This window comes from Colletotrichum lupini, chromosome 3 (genome assembly GCF_023278565.1).
Source record: "Colletotrichum lupini chromosome 3, complete sequence".
NCBI classification, from domain to species: domain Eukaryota; kingdom Fungi; phylum Ascomycota; class Sordariomycetes; order Glomerellales; family Glomerellaceae; genus Colletotrichum; species Colletotrichum lupini.
In genome coordinates this window covers 7225179-7241494 of record NC_064676.1, presented here as the reverse complement: position 1 = coordinate 7241494, position 16316 = coordinate 7225179, and the positions used below count along the sequence as shown (strand labels likewise).

The 16316-nt window shown below is 48.8% G+C and overlaps 5 protein-coding genes and 1 non-coding gene across 6 annotated transcripts; 2 read left to right on the top strand and 4 right to left on the bottom strand.

Moving 5' to 3' along the window:
- Nucleotides 1–937: 937 nt before the first annotated feature.
- CLUP02_06903 (amino acid permease) lies at nucleotides 938–3385 on the bottom strand (the record flags this gene model as incomplete). The annotated part of the gene is made up of 5 exons (XM_049285900.1): nucleotides 938–1119; nucleotides 1178–1955; nucleotides 2034–2314; nucleotides 2419–2809; nucleotides 3260–3385. The coding sequence occupies 5 exons, from the start codon at nucleotides 3383–3385 to the stop codon at nucleotides 938–940; spliced, it is 1758 nt and encodes a 585-aa protein (XP_049143043.1).
- Nucleotides 3386–3572: 187 nt separating this feature from the next.
- On the bottom strand, nucleotides 3573–3997 carry CLUP02_06902 (uncharacterized protein; the record flags this gene model as incomplete). The annotated part of the gene is made up of 2 exons (XM_049285899.1): nucleotides 3573–3667; nucleotides 3718–3997. 2 exons carry the CDS (start codon nucleotides 3995–3997, stop codon nucleotides 3573–3575), a joined length of 375 nt encoding a protein of 124 aa, XP_049143042.1.
- A 3134-nt stretch (nucleotides 3998–7131) lies between these two features.
- CLUP02_06901 (uncharacterized protein) lies at nucleotides 7132–9885 on the top strand (the record flags this gene model as incomplete). Its single annotated transcript, XM_049285898.1, has 15 exons — nucleotides 7132–7185; nucleotides 7239–7590; nucleotides 7634–7679; nucleotides 7715–7750; nucleotides 7806–8081; nucleotides 8134–8244; nucleotides 8305–8368; nucleotides 8435–8518; nucleotides 8567–8751; nucleotides 8833–9244; nucleotides 9309–9372; nucleotides 9436–9451; nucleotides 9529–9639; nucleotides 9702–9771; nucleotides 9829–9885. The coding sequence occupies 15 exons, from the start codon at nucleotides 7132–7134 to the stop codon at nucleotides 9883–9885; spliced, it is 1938 nt and encodes a 645-aa protein (XP_049143041.1).
- Nucleotides 9252–9350, bottom strand: CLUP02_tRNA087. The gene has a single exon. It is a non-coding gene; the product is annotated as a tRNA-Leu (tRNA).
- Nucleotides 9886–9910: 25 nt separating the features above from the next.
- Nucleotides 9911–11806, bottom strand: CLUP02_06900 (uncharacterized protein; the record flags this gene model as incomplete). Its single annotated transcript, XM_049285897.1, has 8 exons — nucleotides 9911–10572; nucleotides 10599–10728; nucleotides 10790–10927; nucleotides 10992–11022; nucleotides 11086–11414; nucleotides 11473–11512; nucleotides 11575–11674; nucleotides 11788–11806. The coding sequence occupies 8 exons, from the start codon at nucleotides 11804–11806 to the stop codon at nucleotides 9911–9913; spliced, it is 1449 nt and encodes a 482-aa protein (XP_049143040.1).
- A 294-nt stretch (nucleotides 11807–12100) lies between these two features.
- CLUP02_06899 (polyamine transporter 3) lies at nucleotides 12101–12834 on the top strand (the record flags this gene model as incomplete). Its single annotated transcript, XM_049285896.1, has 5 exons — nucleotides 12101–12143; nucleotides 12202–12370; nucleotides 12429–12534; nucleotides 12616–12667; nucleotides 12719–12834. The coding sequence occupies 5 exons, from the start codon at nucleotides 12101–12103 to the stop codon at nucleotides 12832–12834; spliced, it is 486 nt and encodes a 161-aa protein (XP_049143039.1).
- Between the last annotated feature and the right edge of the window lie 3482 nt (nucleotides 12835–16316).

Below are 16316 nucleotides of genomic sequence, written 5' to 3'. Positions count from 1 at the left end.
AAAATTTTCCGGGACCTCCTCCCACTTTCACCTTGATCATATCCAAATTAGGCATAACAAAGAGAGGATCACGGATCATCTGACTCCCCATCCTCTAAACCGCCTGTGTTATCCCAGTCTGGCCTGCCCCCGTGCCCCCATGGGGGCGGACGGGTGTGCAAGGCGGCCGGAATGGAGGTTCTTGGCAATTTGAAAAGTTCAACGCTTCTCTAACGGGGGACCCAGAAAAACAACTCCATTAAGAAGAGAGAAAATACTGCAGTGAAAATCTCCTCCCGAAAAAGGGGGGAAATGGAGGCACGGAGGAGTACTAAGGGTAGTCCCTGTCCACTTTGTACAGTCCAGTACAGTGTCGATTGTTTGGCTGGGCCCAAACTTCACAATGGGCTTTTGTTGATCAGACGAAAGCTGGAGGATTGGCTTTTGGTCGGATGTACCTCGGCGATGTGGTGTTTCAACAATACTCTACGCTTGGGTGGCAAGACTCGGAAATTTGGGATAGGTAACTGCGAATGGCCTCAACGGTTTGTATTTTGAGGATGAGAATATGTTTGGTGCTTAACTGACTGCAGCTGTTTTGCGAAATAGATCACAATAGCAAATGACGACAAGTGGTTGTTGTAACTGAAAATTTGAATTTTAAGCACTGGGGGTATCATTCCTATGTACATGACCGCCTTCGTTTCTCTCTCTTTTTTTTTGTTGGTATCCTTGCCCGATGCGCCATAATCCATAGGCGCCTCCTGGCAAATGCTGCCAATGGGTTGCTCCTAATTCACTGTTTCCAAGCGTGACAGGAAACCCATACGGATGCACACTGTTGCCAAGTGTATGTTGTCGATACTTTTAATTTTTCGACCCGAAGATGCTGGAAAGCTCAAAAACATTTCGGCCTTTGACCGTCGCAGATATCCTCGGGCTCAATTGTGTAGAGAGCTTAGAAAGCAGGCTCCTCGTTGGTAGGGGGCCCGGCGTAGTTCTTCTTGCCCCAGGCAAAGTACCATCCACCGGAAATGAGGCAGGCGGCGACGAAGACGGCGGGCGCGTAGTTGATGGTCGTGGGGGTGACGGGAACGAAGGTGGGCATGCAGAACAAGGGCATGGCAAGAGCAGACCAGGCTGCCAAAGAGTTAGCTTTGGACCTAATGATGAAATTTGTTTTGGAAAGTGTACTTACCGAGAGATATGACGTTGGCGGCGACACCAAACTTGCCGAGGTTGAAGGGGCTGCCGACAAGGTGGGTGCGGCCGTTGAAGAGACTGATACCGATGGGAATGGCGTACGAGGCAGTCAAGCAAATGACACCAACACCGGAGAAGGCGTTGAAAGCAGCGCTGGAGCCGAAGTAGATGACACCGAGAATGATCTGGACAACCATGCTGAGCATCATGGCGTTCAGGGGAACGTCCAGCTTGGGGTGGACCTCCTTCCACCAGCGGGAGCCAGGGATGGCACCATCACGAGCGAAGGCCCAGGTGCAACGAGAGGCGGCGGTGGTGCAGCCGATACCGCAAAGGATGGCCAGGACAATGAGAGGAAAGAGGAGTCCGAAGGCACCGCCGGATGTTCCCATGGCGTCCTTGACGATGGCGGGGACGGGCTGACCGGAAGCCAGGTTGATCAAATAGGTGATGTCGGGGAGCACGAAGACGAGAGGGATAAGGAACAGGAGACCGGCCAGGGTGTTGAGGCAGACGGTGAGGACGAGTGCCTTAGGGACCTGAGTAGCGGGCTTCTTGACCTCCTCGCACATGGAGATAACCATGCCAGTGGACGAAGTGGCGTATCCGGCGTGAAGGAGACCGACGCAGAAAGACCATCCATCGGGCCATCCGGAGTTGGCCTCGAAGTGGGTGAAGACGTATTTGGCATCGTGACGGCCGTTCTTGGCGACGACGAGGACGGAGATGATGATGGCGAAGACACCAGCGAATGTCCAGAAAATAGCCGCGGACTAAGTCACGAAAAGTTTAGTATGCTTTCATTTCACAACTGTACAACACCGGGCACGCGGGAGCAGAAGCATTCTTACATCAAGGATGGGCAGCCACCTGTTGCCGAGCGAGGACACAATGTTGCAAATGAAGGTCAAACCCAGGAAGATGAGGAAAACCTGGTACGGCTCGCCAGCAAGGACGCCGACACCAGGTTCCGACTCGAAAACGTTGACGCATGCGACGATGAACAGAGCAGTTCCAAAGTTCACGGCCAGAGTGATGGTAATGTTTCCCACCACGTACAACCAGCCGCAAATCCAGCTGGCCACGCGGCGGTACTTGGGAGAGGAAAGCATGAAGGCTTGGTAGTAGACACCTATCAGAGAGAAGTCGTCAGCATAAAGTCCGGATTTGGCGAATTTCGGAGCCGGCCGGCCGTCGCAACGGCAAACATGACGGAGAAGAAAAGCTGGTAAGTACCTCCGGCAGTAGGGTAGACACTGGTGATTTCACCGAGCGAGGCAGCGACACAGATGATGATCAAAGACACGCCGAGCCATCCCCAGATAATGTTCACAGGGCCACCGCCAGCCAAGGGGTAGATCATGGTAGTGGCAAGACCGTAGGGGATAGCAGCGAGGACGAAGGACATGAAGGCAACCTGCAGCGTTGAGCGATTACGCTCCAGCTCGGGCTTGTAACCCAGAGACTCGAGCATGTTATCGGCACCGCCATCGTCGGAACGGGAGGGTCGGGTAGTGTAGCCATCCTTGATATCGCCCTTGTTGAAGCCGAGATCGTGCTCGCGAGCACCGGGGTCTTGCGAGAGCACATGCGCCATGATGAAAGCCCGTTTTGTTGTTTGACTATACTATCTGTCGAGTAGCAAGTCAAAATCGGGCTCCGAGGCGACGAGAGGGAGGACCGGAAAGGAGAGAAAGGTTAAAAAGGTGAGACGACTCTTCCAATTGACATGAGGGACAGTGAAGGCCTTATGTGATTTGGAAAGCCAAGAGGAAGGGAAGTTTATTTGGGGGAGGATCGGCCGTGTGTAACTGGAACTGAAGTATTCCAGAGCCGAGGAGATGGGAAGACGAAGAGTTTAAAAGGAAGGAGGAAAAGAAAAAGAGGCAAAAACCGGCAAGGGTCGAAAAAATAGACAAACGAGACAAATCAGACAGACAGGCTGCCGGAGACAGATTGACAGACAGAACAGCCGGCAGGGAAGGTCTCGATTGAGTTGAGGCAGTCCTTACTCCTCACTGTACAACTTCCATTCAGTGCCGTCCCGTACTGGGCTATCAGTCGGTTCCTCTCTCACTCCTTGGTGTCGCGTTCGCCGGGATGGGTGAATGACGTCCATCTCATTGGACATGGACGTAGGCTGCGGGACCAAACTCCCAAAGAGTTGTAGTGTACCTTCGACACCCCCCATGCCCATGCCCATGTCCTTTGCCCCCCCTCTCAGCCCCTTGTCCGTCCATATGTAGTCGCATGTCTCGTCCTATCAGTGCTGTCCTTGTACCTATCTGTCCATACAGGATACAGGCGCCGTGTGCACTGCTGGGCGCGGGCGGGCTCGCACAATGTCGATGAAGGGTTTCTTAGCGTAGGTTCCCTCAACTTGTGTCTGTTTATCTCTCGCGGCCTCTTTGGTCTGACTCGGGGTCCCCGGTGGATTCGACCGGTGCCACAGCAATCTTGTTGCCCACACTCTGGCCTCCCAAGACTTGCCGGGCAGTCAGCGCGGGTAGCATGGGCGCTCTCTCTCTCGCTTACGGACGACGTCCTGCGGCACAGTGAAGGGCAACGCAACGCCGTGCAAGGCAAGGCCGAGAAGATAGAGCTGAGGTGCCTGGCATGTGGCCAGCGTCAGCCGTATCGAAGCATTCAAGCATCGCATCGCTCGCAACAGCCGTATCTGGTGTGGTGCCAAGACCCAGGCCGAAGAAGTGAGCCTGTAAGAGCGCGTGTAGAGCCAGACGGTGTCGGCTCTGGGCCTGGTTGCGGTAATTTGTCCCGCGCTATCGACCGCAGGTCTAAAGCATATTGAGCCCATCGTTGGAACACCCGACCCAAGGTAAATGGGATTTATCGGCGGTACTTTGGGCTCTAGCCTGTCAGCCTGTCTTGCATTTGCATTTGCATTTCCTCTGCCCTGTGTCCCTAATCATCAGCCGATTGGGCTGCGGCCCTTTGGACATTGGTCCGCGCGCCTTAGGACTTTGCTCCGCGCCTGTGTGTCGCACGACTTGGATTAGGCCTGAGAGTCCCATGGAGAGTGGCGGCGGGATGGCGAGACATTGAGACTTTGCAAATCCTTTTCCCGCACTACAGTGCCGCGGTTCGACAAGTGGTCAAGGTTTGGCTGTCCGCTAGCTGACGCTAGGAACCCATGGAGGCATTATTCTTCGTGTGTTCTTCGCGGCTTCTTGCGCATGTGTGTTGTCCCGCACGGGTGGGTTGGGGGCGATGTACGAATAATCAAGCCATCCGTACTTGTTGGAAATGTGTAGGTACTTTGAGAATTGAGGCCTTGTCAACGCTCTCTTCCATGTTTCTCCTCGAAAACTCTCCTCTTTTCCCCTCCCCCGTCGGCGCCGAAAGGGATGACCCCGAGGAGCCGTGAAGCCGCGAGGCGTCGGATGAGGCTCCAACGTTCCACGTTGTTACGCTTTGTGGTTGCGGCTTGCGCTCCACGTCTAATAATCCTCGTCGTGTCGAGGGGAAACAATCAGGGACCGAGTGCCTAGAGGCAGCGGCAGCGGCAGCACAAAAAAATCGTCAACCTCTGAGACAGCAAAGAAATGATCCATTTCTCCATCAGTCCTCATCCTCGACCTGCTCAATGCACATAATGCGTAATGACGTAGTGCTGTGGTCCCAGTTGCCCGACTAGCGCCGCATGCTCTCCACGCAAATGCAGACCGTTGGTTCGCCCGGTGCGAGTCGTGGAGTCTCTCAATCTTCCGTCTTGCCGTCTTGATCCCGACGACGGTGGAGGACGACACGGTTGGCGGTCGCAAAGCGAGCGAGTGAGCGTTTGAAAAGTGAGCCAAGTGGACGCGCTTGGATGGAGAGAGAATGGAGAGAAATGGAGGAAAATGGAGGAGACTGGAGCAGATGGGGGGGGAGACAGGGGCTCCCCCCGTTCTGCACAGGGAATCCCAAGGCTGTCTCTGCGCGCCAACACAGGGTCGGGGGGCACACCTTGAATAACTCCCTGATACAACCAAGCCCACTAGGATCGTGAGGCCTGCAAGCTCCCGTGAGAAGTGGTTCTGAAGTGGCTCTGAGGAGGCCCTGAATAGGTGCTGATGTCACAGAGGGTACTCCAGTGATGATCCGCCCACCTGCCGCACCAAGTTAGAGCCAAGCCGAGTCGTACGTAAGAGTATCTCTGCGCCGGCTTAACGCGGGTGAGATACTTGTCGGTGACAATCGTTGGTGGCTGTCAGTCTACCATTCATGTCTGTCGTCGGGATGCGAGGAAAGCGTTCGATTCCTTGATGGGAAAGACAGACGAGTCGTCAGGCCAAGAAATTTCTCCCTCAGCACCTATCGAGCCGGCTCAGCGCCAAACCCGGCTATTTGGTGGAGGGAAGCCAGGCCAGTCCGGGGGATGACACCCGATCGCAGCACACGCGACAAGGACGTCGACGTTTGTCCCGCCATGCTGGGTCGTCCACTTGCGCTGAAGCCTGAAGGCTCGCTGATGGCGCAATTGGTACCCTTAGACCCTGGAGACCCTGTCCACTGCCAGGCTGAACAGGAGGGGCACACTCACGATACGTATATACGTATCGAATCCGGGGAAAGGCTGAGATGGCATGATGGAACAAATCGATAGCCTTGCATCATGATCAGCTCAATGGCTTTCCAATGAGGCCCAGCGACGGCAGCAAAATGCGCAATGCCTCGCTTTTGATGGAAGCGGGTGTGGCGCGCGCGATGACGGTCGCTGGTGAAGTGGGGATGGCGAGAGCGAGTTTTAACACACCGAGTGCAGACCGACAAATTGCTTGGCGGAGTCCCGAAAGAAAGCGTATGAATCGGGCAAAGTAAAAGGTTCGATTGCCTTTCCGGAGAGCCCGATACAACCACCACTAGAAGCCATTTAGACGAAGTGACGTTGAATTTGAGACCTCGTATGCAGAATAAGGATACCAGCGTACAGGTAGGTGTACCTGGTCAGTGACTTTGGTAAGGGTGATCGAACGCCCGCAGACACGCGCGCAGGGTCTCGAGAACGGTTCCTCCTCATCCTTCGTTCCCGTACGTCAAAACATTTAGGTGCCGCTGAGCCGCAGCTGGAAACGAATTAGCGAGGGCATCACATGGCGGTGACCAACAGCATCCATGAACCGACATTTGCCCTGGAAGAGATCTGCGTCTAGATTCTCCGTTGCAGTGCAGTGCAACAGTATGTAGATAGCCATGCGGGAGCCGAGAGGGCAAGGCAAGGTACATGGGGGAGTCGGGAGTAGTCCAGGACGGGAGACCGTCTAATAGGGAACCCCGCTGTAGGTCTTCGAGTGAGGAAGGTTGTTTAGAGGCGCCAAGACCACGGCAGCTGTCGATGAGAGCGGGATGCGACGTGGAGTTGAAGACCAAGAGAAACACGTTCGCTGGCGTATTTTGACATGAAGTTGAGTGGAGTGAACCTCGCGTCTGTAGCCTGAGAAATGCGGCAAGATGTCGTCGGATCGGAAGCACATGGTTGCGTCCAGATGGAGTGGGCGGGAAGGTGCATCTCAAGAAGGGGGACATCGCACCTTCCCTTCCTTCCACCTGCAATATCTTGGAGAACAAACGGAAGGTGCGCAGGTTCCGTCGTCACACCTGCCTCACATCGTGGCTTCCTCAAGGCTGACAGTGACCAGACCCACCCCGTGCCTTCCTCCACCGACGCCTTGGATCCTCTCCAGCCTTGCGGCAACCGCATCCCTCTGACGCCTCCATCTTTTCCTGGGCCATCGCCAAAGTCTCCCATTTTCCATTGACGAAGATCCTTACTCCTTGCTCTAGACATGGCCATGTTAGCTCGACTGCAGGATGCGAACTACGGCTGCATCAATCCTTGAATCTTGAATCCCTTGCCATCGACCGGGACCAAGGAACATCTCCTATGTATGTACGGATAAGCCATACTCTATGCCGTCTACACCACTCGTGCGATTAATTAACGGAGTAATGTCACCCAGCGAGACAATAAACGCTGACAGCCGGGGACGCTCACATGGCTCTGTACGGAGTAGACGAAGCAACCAACATCTCATCGGAACAGATCCTTGATACAGAGTGCTGGACGGCACAAGGGCATCGATACACCATGGGCTAAGGTACTGATAGGCAGAGAAACATCAGTTCCGACTCTACCGACTCTGTACCCTGTTAGCGAGGTACTTGCAAGAACGAAGGCGGCCGACAAGCAGGCCGCCCTGACAGGAGTGACGACGACGTTTAGCCCTGAACACATCTCCAACTACCGACTTCTAGCCCTCGGGAATATCGATCCTACGCAGATCACGCGACGTCTTCCTAAATCTAGGAAACTCAGCCGGTATAGACTGAGCGAGACCAATGGCTATCCCGGCATTTACAAACACGGGGCGGCCTACACGCCGGGAAACCGATTTGATAACGCCACAAGTGTCTCCTGACCAAGACGTCAACTTGTCGCAGACCGCGCCAGCGCGCCTCGAAGATAGGACTATAGCCGCCAAACACCACCCGCCTCGGTAAGGCATACGGCGTAGCTTACCATTCAGACCAGGGACTCGGGGAAAGACATCCTGCTCATCTGCGCAATGTACGACTATCCGAACTGATACGTTACGGGGACTTTGCTGACCGTGGCCATCAAGAAGCCCACTCGATGTAGGGGCGGAAAGGGGCCTCCTCCATCACTGCGTGGGGGACCTACCGAAACCCCAGACTGCTGTGGTTGCTTATCTCAAGGCTCAAGGATGGAATTGTGGACGCCGAGGAATCCCCTTGAACCCCTTGTCGCTCCTGGTTGCCTGGGTCGCCGTTCGAAAACAGCAATCGCCTATCGCCCGAGATAAGACGCTGTTAGCTTTACGAAACAAGTCTGCGGCCAGACCTTCGGAAACAACCCAAAGATACGACACCATTTGGAGGTTGACACTCGCAAGCCGTACTCTTATCTGGGCGGCATGCGCATCCGTCGAGCACCTTGATCGGAGACGATACTGCTTCCACCGCTCACGTGGTCGGTGTCTGCGAAAAGCATCCGACGTCCAATTTCTGGGCCGATCGCGATGGGCAGCAAACGGCGCAGCTGTGATCTTACGAGACAAGATACGCTCAGATGCGCTGCGCATGGCCAGCTGTTGCTTACAGTTCCCAGGAACCCATATGGTCTAGTGTAGTCGACGACTACGAGAGGGAATTGGGACGCGCAGCAGTAGGATGATACGACGCAAGACAAGGCATTGCGGAGCAGAGCAAGTCCGCACGTGAAGAAGACCAGGTCGTCCAAGAGGCTCGAATCCACAAAGTTGCGTACTGCGTACTTGCAACGGTCGGCAACGATTGGCCAAGAACCGGACCACCAGTAACCAACAACTGTCGGGTCTCAACAATTGCTCTGCCGCTCTGACAGACATATCTCTTTGGCTTGAAGTCTTCGTCAGTCCCAGTACTCAGTGCAAAATACCGCGTTTCACCTCGGTACATTGCACCTCTGGACCAGTGGACAGTGGACTACAGCGCTAGGCAGCGCTGCGCAGTGCGCACATGCCTGCAGCATCCATCGCCCCTGTATTTTGAGGACCTTGGGTCGCTTGGGTCCCCCGTGGCCCCCCGAAGCTAAGGCTGCAGCAGCGCAATCTTCATGAAATGATGGTGCGTTCCAACAATTTCAGCGAGTGTAACATCTGCGTGGAGACGAGTCGACAGCAGCTGGGAAGACCGGTCGGAGGACGTCCGGAATGGGGCAAACATCAATCCAGGCCCGGACCCACAGTCGGGGATGAATCGGGCGAGAAAGTGGCCTGTGCACGACGAAATACCGTCCCTGGTTGGTCCACGGCACATTGTCGGTGACGGCCCCACCAGTGCAGAGTTCTCACAGGTCCCTCGTATCCGAAGAACCCACTCTGAGCCGTTTCTGCCCCATCTACTGGTCCGTTCCGTTGCACTAACAATTTCTGCAGACGGAACTCAATTCTCGAGGTACGTACCCAAAAAAGACGCATCGGCGGAGTTCACCGAATTCGTCAAATCGCACCAAAAAAATCATCGGACAATGGATATCAATATCACCACGACATGCAAAAAGGTAATCTTGAAAGGGACGAGACTCGAACTCGCGCGGGTTGCCCCACGAGGAAACAGATGTTAAGCTGACCTTAACCTGGCGCCATAACCAACTCGGCCACCCTTCCAGTACTGAGAAGATCTCTGGAAGTTGAGTGATGACCCGGAATTAGGGCTCATATTCTAAGCTTCTATCCCATCGACTGCTGCAAGGCGACAGTACATCCGAGTGCGGGGGAAGAACTAATCAGGCGTTATTCCGATTTATTTCCACTATATCCGCAAATAAAAAAATCCACATCTCAGAGAATTTGGAGAAAAGCTGGAGACCATTGTACTGTCGCCTTGTAGCAGTCGATGGGATACCTGTGCCAGCCCGATTGCCAAGCAACAGATGCCAGTGATCCTCAACTGCGTGTGATGAAGGCACTCTGGAGAACCACGCCTCTAGGTCCCAAGGTACGAACTGTGTCTTGTAGCACAGATCTCGAGGACGGGATGTTAGAACTTGATCGTCCATCTCCATACTCGACCGCATATCCGGGGAGGGTCTAGTACGATACTTGGAGTAGACTGCATTCAAGCAAGCTCTCATCTCAGCCATAGCAAGATTACAAAGCGCACATTGCGTTAGCGATTCACCCCTTGACCAAGAACCTCTAACTCGACGTGGATGAAGTATCCAAGCTTACTGCCGCCCAATGCAAGTCCGTGGGCCAAGCCCAAAGGCAAGAAATAAACGTTGTTGATCAGTGTTGTCTTCTGAATCCAACCATCTCTCAGGAACGAATTGGCATGCGTCCGGGAACGTACTCTCATCCAGGCGATGCATGCTAAAGGAGTTACACGCCACGATCGAATTCTTGGGGATGAAATATCCATCAATAAAGGCGCTCTGTTTTGACGCGTAACGTGGAAGCGACATCGTTCCTGGGGCAAATAAACGCAAGTCCTCAAGAACAACAGCGCTCAGATAGGGCAGTTCGTGAAGAGGCCGATCATTCCCTGCTTCGACAAGCTCGTTGTGAAGTTTTTGGACTCTTCCCTCATGTTTGGGCCGAGAGAGTTCCCAAATGAGCCAACACAAGGTATCACCTATAGTTTCGATCCCAGCGCCAATGTGGTCGAGGCATTCAGCTTCTGCCAGAGGCCTGCTTACATGGCTCGATTCTGAAAGCTGTCGTGCCAAGGTGAAGTCGGAGTGGTCTCCGGTTTCCAACGAGTCTTGCACAAACTTTCGCAAAAAGTTGCTTCCTTGTTCCAGGTCGACCAGCTTCGGGAACAAGGCCTCCCAGAGTCGTGAGCTAGACTTGTTAGTGTTAAGAACGCATCCCAAAGAGTTTCTTGACTCTAAAGCGCTTTTGATGAGAATCTACCTTCTCGGGTTTCGGCATAAGATAGCAGCTTGACCATCTGCTGGTCACCAGCGTCGACAAGTGAGTCTGTTCTGTGAGGATGAAACAACATCCCAGTCACACAATCGAGAGCGTATGCATGCAGGTAAAACTAATATTTCAACGCACACAGTCAGAAACCACATTCATGCGGGTGACCTCGGGTATCTCACGTAAATGTCTGCCGTATCTGGAACCGCACACACCGCCCCAAAGGCTCCTGCCCGCTCGTCTATCATCTCGATGATCTGAGGTCGGAGAACCGATGAGTTGGAGTACCGGCCATCGAGATGGCGCCGTATAGTCCTATGCTATCATCGGTTACGTTAGCCATAGAGCACGGAGCTTACATTTGGAAGAGAGTGTCATAGGTACGGTATCTGAGTCGAGGGCTGTGAACAGGTTGCTGCAGATGTCAGATCCATGAGCACAAAAAGCGTCAAAAACAAACCCGTGGCAAGGCACTTACATGTGACCGTCTTGCTGAACGAGAGAGTATAGCTCCGTTTTTGAGAAGTCCTTACTTCCCGAGCCGTAGATTTGCTTTGCTGCTATGTAGCTTGCGAACGAAACCTCGTTGCACGCGATTTGAACGACGGGTCCAAATCGAAGATGTAGGTTATCGAACCATTCTCTTTTCTGACCGAACAGTTCACGATGTTTGACAAATAGGCTTGTGAACTTCAAGTGCCAAGGGCCAGGGGTCTTAGCTGTCGCTTGGAGACGGAGGGTTCGTACCCAATGCACAAAAGAAACCTGCATTGATTGGGCAATTGGCATTAATCGCAACTTGTAGTGCTAAGGAACATTTGCGGAGAAGCCCGGAGCAAGACCAGTCCGTTACGACGCAATGGACTCCGCCTTGGATGATCTTGCAGTGAATACAAGCTTGGTCTCTTGTAGTCCAATGACTGGGAATCGCCGAGATTCCATGCACGACTCTACATCAATGACTCACTGTCCGATGCCTTGGCCGCCGGACCTGCTTGCATCACCCGAGAAACGTGAACAGCCCTGATATTGGGTATAGTCGGAGGATTTGTTGTTGATGCTGGGATCTTATGCGTGCAGTATCATGCTGCAATTGCCTTCGGAGTTCTCCTCCTACTCGAGATATCACTCTTACCGGAAACATTCTACCTACGAAAATCTATATCAGACAGTGTCTTACTGGACCAAGAGTGGAACATCGTCAAAATAACAAAGAATTTGAGGCTCTGGGTAAGTCTTTTTACACCGTGGCTGTTTCAAAATCCTCACGATTTTGCAGGGAGTACGGCAGCTTCAAGTAGGGTCAAAGAGGCGGATGTTTATGCCGGCCATCCACTTCATGAAGCTTGTGGCCCAGCCTCGATTTTTGTGTGCAGTCATTCCTTACATATTCTTCCAGTATTGGTGGTAAAATACACTGCCAAAATCAGGTGACAATGTTACGAGAGTCCTTTATCTAGCGGGATCTGTCCAGGGTCGTCTGTTTTCTCACAATGGGGCCAGTGGCATATGCCCAATTCAGCACCCAAACTCAGGGTTTGCTTTGGCTTGGCCTCATCCTAGGCACTAGTACTATCGAAATGGTGTGTTCTAGTTCTTGACAAACTCGCGTCCCAGCTCGCCAGAAGCAAGAATGATATAATTGCACCCGCGATGTATCTATGGCTTGCATATCCCGCGGCACTACTCGGGGCGGGAGGATGCGTCTTGTGGGGTATTTTGATTGATCGCAGTTGGCATTTCATGATAGGAGAGGTCGCTTTGTTCATCTATGAGAAGACAACCCCTCATCCGGGAACCCTTAACTAATGTATGGCGCAGTCGCTGCAGGATTCAAATGGGAAACGTAACAGTGATAACCTACTCGATGGCTGCTTTCCCAGATCAGGTCCTGGAAGTCATATCTTTGTATGGGTTTCTCTACAATGTGAGGCGATCTTTTTGTACATTATGTACTCTAGGAGATGCAAAAAGAACACAAGCTTACTCAATATTATGCGGCCTATAGATTTCTGCGTTCCTTGTCCCTTGGTTCATCAATACTTGGGTTGAAGCTGTTGGTATGGTACCCGCCTGCCTCTCAGCCCAACATAGACTAACAAGTGGGTTAGGTTTGACCTGGAGTTTTGTCACCCAAGGTCTTATCACTCTTTTGGTAATCCCATGCAACTTGATCCTTCAAACGTGCGGTCGAACGCGAGAAAAACACGGCCATAATGCGGCGTAGAATGCCGTCTTCTGTATATGAAGCGGTTTGACTCGGAGACTGTCACGAGTTATGGCACGCAGCAATGGGCATACGGAGTATAGTAAAAGTGGCTTAACTATTAAAGTAGAAATAGACAAAAGGAGAAGGTCTATATATACGATATCTAAGATAGACACGTGATTTAGCACGTAACGGGCACTTTATAAGGTGCGATTACTATCCCTATTACGTAATATACCCCCTAATTACTATTACTAAGGAGCTATTATACCTAAGATAGAATCTCTAAATACCCTTACAAAGGCCTAATTTAGTTAAATATAAATAAAGGAAAATTAAGTATAAGGGATACGCGTCTTTTGAGCTGCGTTTATTATAAATATATCCCTTTATCTAAAATAAATAGAATCCTAACCCGGAATAGCGCGTATTTTACTACTTTTAATATATAAATTACTAAGGGCGAGGCTACTTAGCCGCTTTACGTATATTTAAATTCTCGCGGCGTTACTTAGTTATTATTTTTCTTTTTCTTTTTAACCTCTCGTAGTTATTATAAATACCCCTATTTACTACGCGCACGCGCCTACGCCGTCGAATCGTTTATTAATTTTATTTTAAATATAAATATTTAATATATCTAGAAGTAATAATAAGTTTTACGTAATTTCTATAATACCTCTTATATATGTATTATGCGGTTTACTAAGAGTTTAGATAAGTAATAATACTAACGAGCCCCTCTAAGTCGTTACCCCCCCTTATAACCTCTTATTTACTTATTAAGGCCCGGCTACCGAGCTCTCCCTCCCTAGTTAGGAGGATATTAAAGTTACTAATTAAAATACCGAGGACTTTATTAAATTTAAAGCTCTCTTTAGCGGCCGTAATAAGGGTAATAATAAAGTAAATAGTAGCGGTAAGAGCTCTAACGGGCTTTTACTTATCCCCCCCTCGGAGTCTAAGAGTAAGGATAAGACTAGTTCGGATAATAAGCCCTTTAAAAAGGGTATATCGTATACTTATTATTTTAGGAGTTTATATTTAATATTATTCTAAGGTCTAAAAAACGCAAGGCTAGCTCTTTTTAAAAAAGTAGTAAGAATTTAAAAAAAACGCCGAGAGGCTAAGGTACCCCCCGCAGTAAGTATAGTTCTTTTTATTATTTTAGGCCTATTTAACGTATACTTAGTCCCTAAGAAGCTTAAAAGAGAGGCTCCTAAGGAACGGGAGATCTAGTACTTACCTTATTTTAAAGTAGCCCTCTAGTATATTAATACTAAGGATAGTAGTCGTTATTTTATAAGAAATGGTAACTAATATGCGCGCTATTTTAACGGCTATTTGGCCGAAAGGTATATTAATATACTAGTTATTTTGCGGCTAATAGCCTAGGCCCTTACCGAGGCTATTATAAGTAGCGCTCCCTCTTTTATAAGTATATTATCCTTTTTTATTATTAAGAAGCGTACTTCTAACTATAGTTTTAATAGGATATTACTAAGCTCTATAGTATCGTCCGCTAGATATATAATAACTAGAGGATATATAAGAACTATATTAGCTTTTATATAGAGGACTTTTTTAACGCGCGCCCCCGGTCTTTTCTTATGCTTATCGTAGTCGTTTATAACTAACTTCTTATTGCGCCGCCCGTTTCTATACCCTAAGTCGTTAACTTAATAGTCATTCTAGCTCCTACGCCCTCTATTACCCCTACTACTCTTAGTTTTATAAACTTCGAGGTACGTAAGACGCGTTTCTTAGCGCGCATTCTAACCCTCTTTTTTAATAACGCTATACTCCTAGCGATTACGTACTTCGTAAACTAAGAATTTAAATAATAAGCATAAGCCTAGGTCTTATTTTTATATATATATACCCTATAGGGCAAGGTTATTTTATTTATTTTAGGCCTCCGGGCCGCACTCTAGGTTCCGTTTATCGTCTACTTTTAGGTATTAAGTTTTTCTAAGCGTAGCTTAAATTAATTATTTTTAATTATTTTAGCTATTTATAATAGCTTCTTACGCATTATAGAGGTTAAGAAGTGTGCGGAAATGTTCGAACTTAGCTTATAAAAGGTTTTTAATAAGTCTATTTATTAGTATGTTTTTTATTAATATATAAGTAACCTCGAAGCTACTTCTAGCGTGCTCTTGTTTTAACTATATGTTCTATATATTAATATAGCGAAGTTAAGTAACTATTCTTTTTCCTTCTCCTACGACGAGTCGAATCGTTTGCTAATTATCGTAGTTAACTAACTATACTTCTCTTAGGTTAAGGGTAATATTTTTAAAAAGGCGCTTTAGAGCTATAGTCTCTTTTACGGTTTTTTTAAGGTAAAAAAGCTTAGCTTCGGTAGTTAACGTCGTAACTATTACTTAGCGTGCTAATTTTTATTAAATTAGGCCGCTAAAAAGGAATATTATATATCCCTAAGATAATCGTCGTATTACCTCGTTATCTACGAAGCTAGTATCTCTAATTAGAAATAATAATTACGCACTCGGTATACTATTATAATAGAGCGTAAGATATCTCCTTATATAGAAATATTAGATATAGTAATTAATTACTTTAATATAAGTTGCGCTTAGGTTAGTTAGGAACCGTGATAATTACGAGTAAGTAAAGGCGACGTCTAGTCTAATTATAATAGCTATATAAAGTATACTCCCGACCTTTTTTTAGTAGCTCTTTATTTTCTCTTTTATTACCTACCCCTCGTTTAGTTTAAACTCTTCTTAAGGAAGAGGGGTAGCTAAATATAGTAAATCTATAAAGTCGAAGCGCTTAATAACTCGCTTAATATATACGTCGTAAATAAGGTAAACCTTACGAATAGTACGGTCTCGTAAAATCCGCACTCTAAAGAAGTAATTAATTAGTCCATTCTCTTTAAGGTTAATATATTTTTTTATATTATTAACGATCCCCTAAGCCGCCTTTTGGTCGTCTTAATAATATAAAATAATAAAGTTATTAATATAGAATACTAATATTACCTTCCTATTTACGGTTTAGTAAATATAGATCTCCTCGTAGCTATATATTATATTTATACTACGGAGTATAGAGGTAAAAGTTTAGAACTAGAGAATTAGTAAGTCTTAGAGGCTATATAAAGCGCGTTAGAGTTTGCTTATTTTATTAATAACCTTATATCCCTCTAGGAGTTTAATAATTACTAGCTTCTCGCTCTTAAGAGGCGCGTTAAAGAATGCGTTAATAGTATTATACTAGTCTGCCTTAAGGTCGAATTAGGTAGCTATTGCTATTATAAGCCTAAAGGCCTTTATAGCGAGCGTCGAAGCGTACGTATTTTATAAGGGGTTAAGTAGTTATATATCCCCCCTTATATATATATATGCTTTTACCTCGCTAACCTTATTATTAACGTCGTACTTATAAGTATATACCCACTTTAATAGAAGTAGGATCCCTTATTTAGGATTACGGTCGACCTCTTTTTATATACTAATATCCCTTAGCTT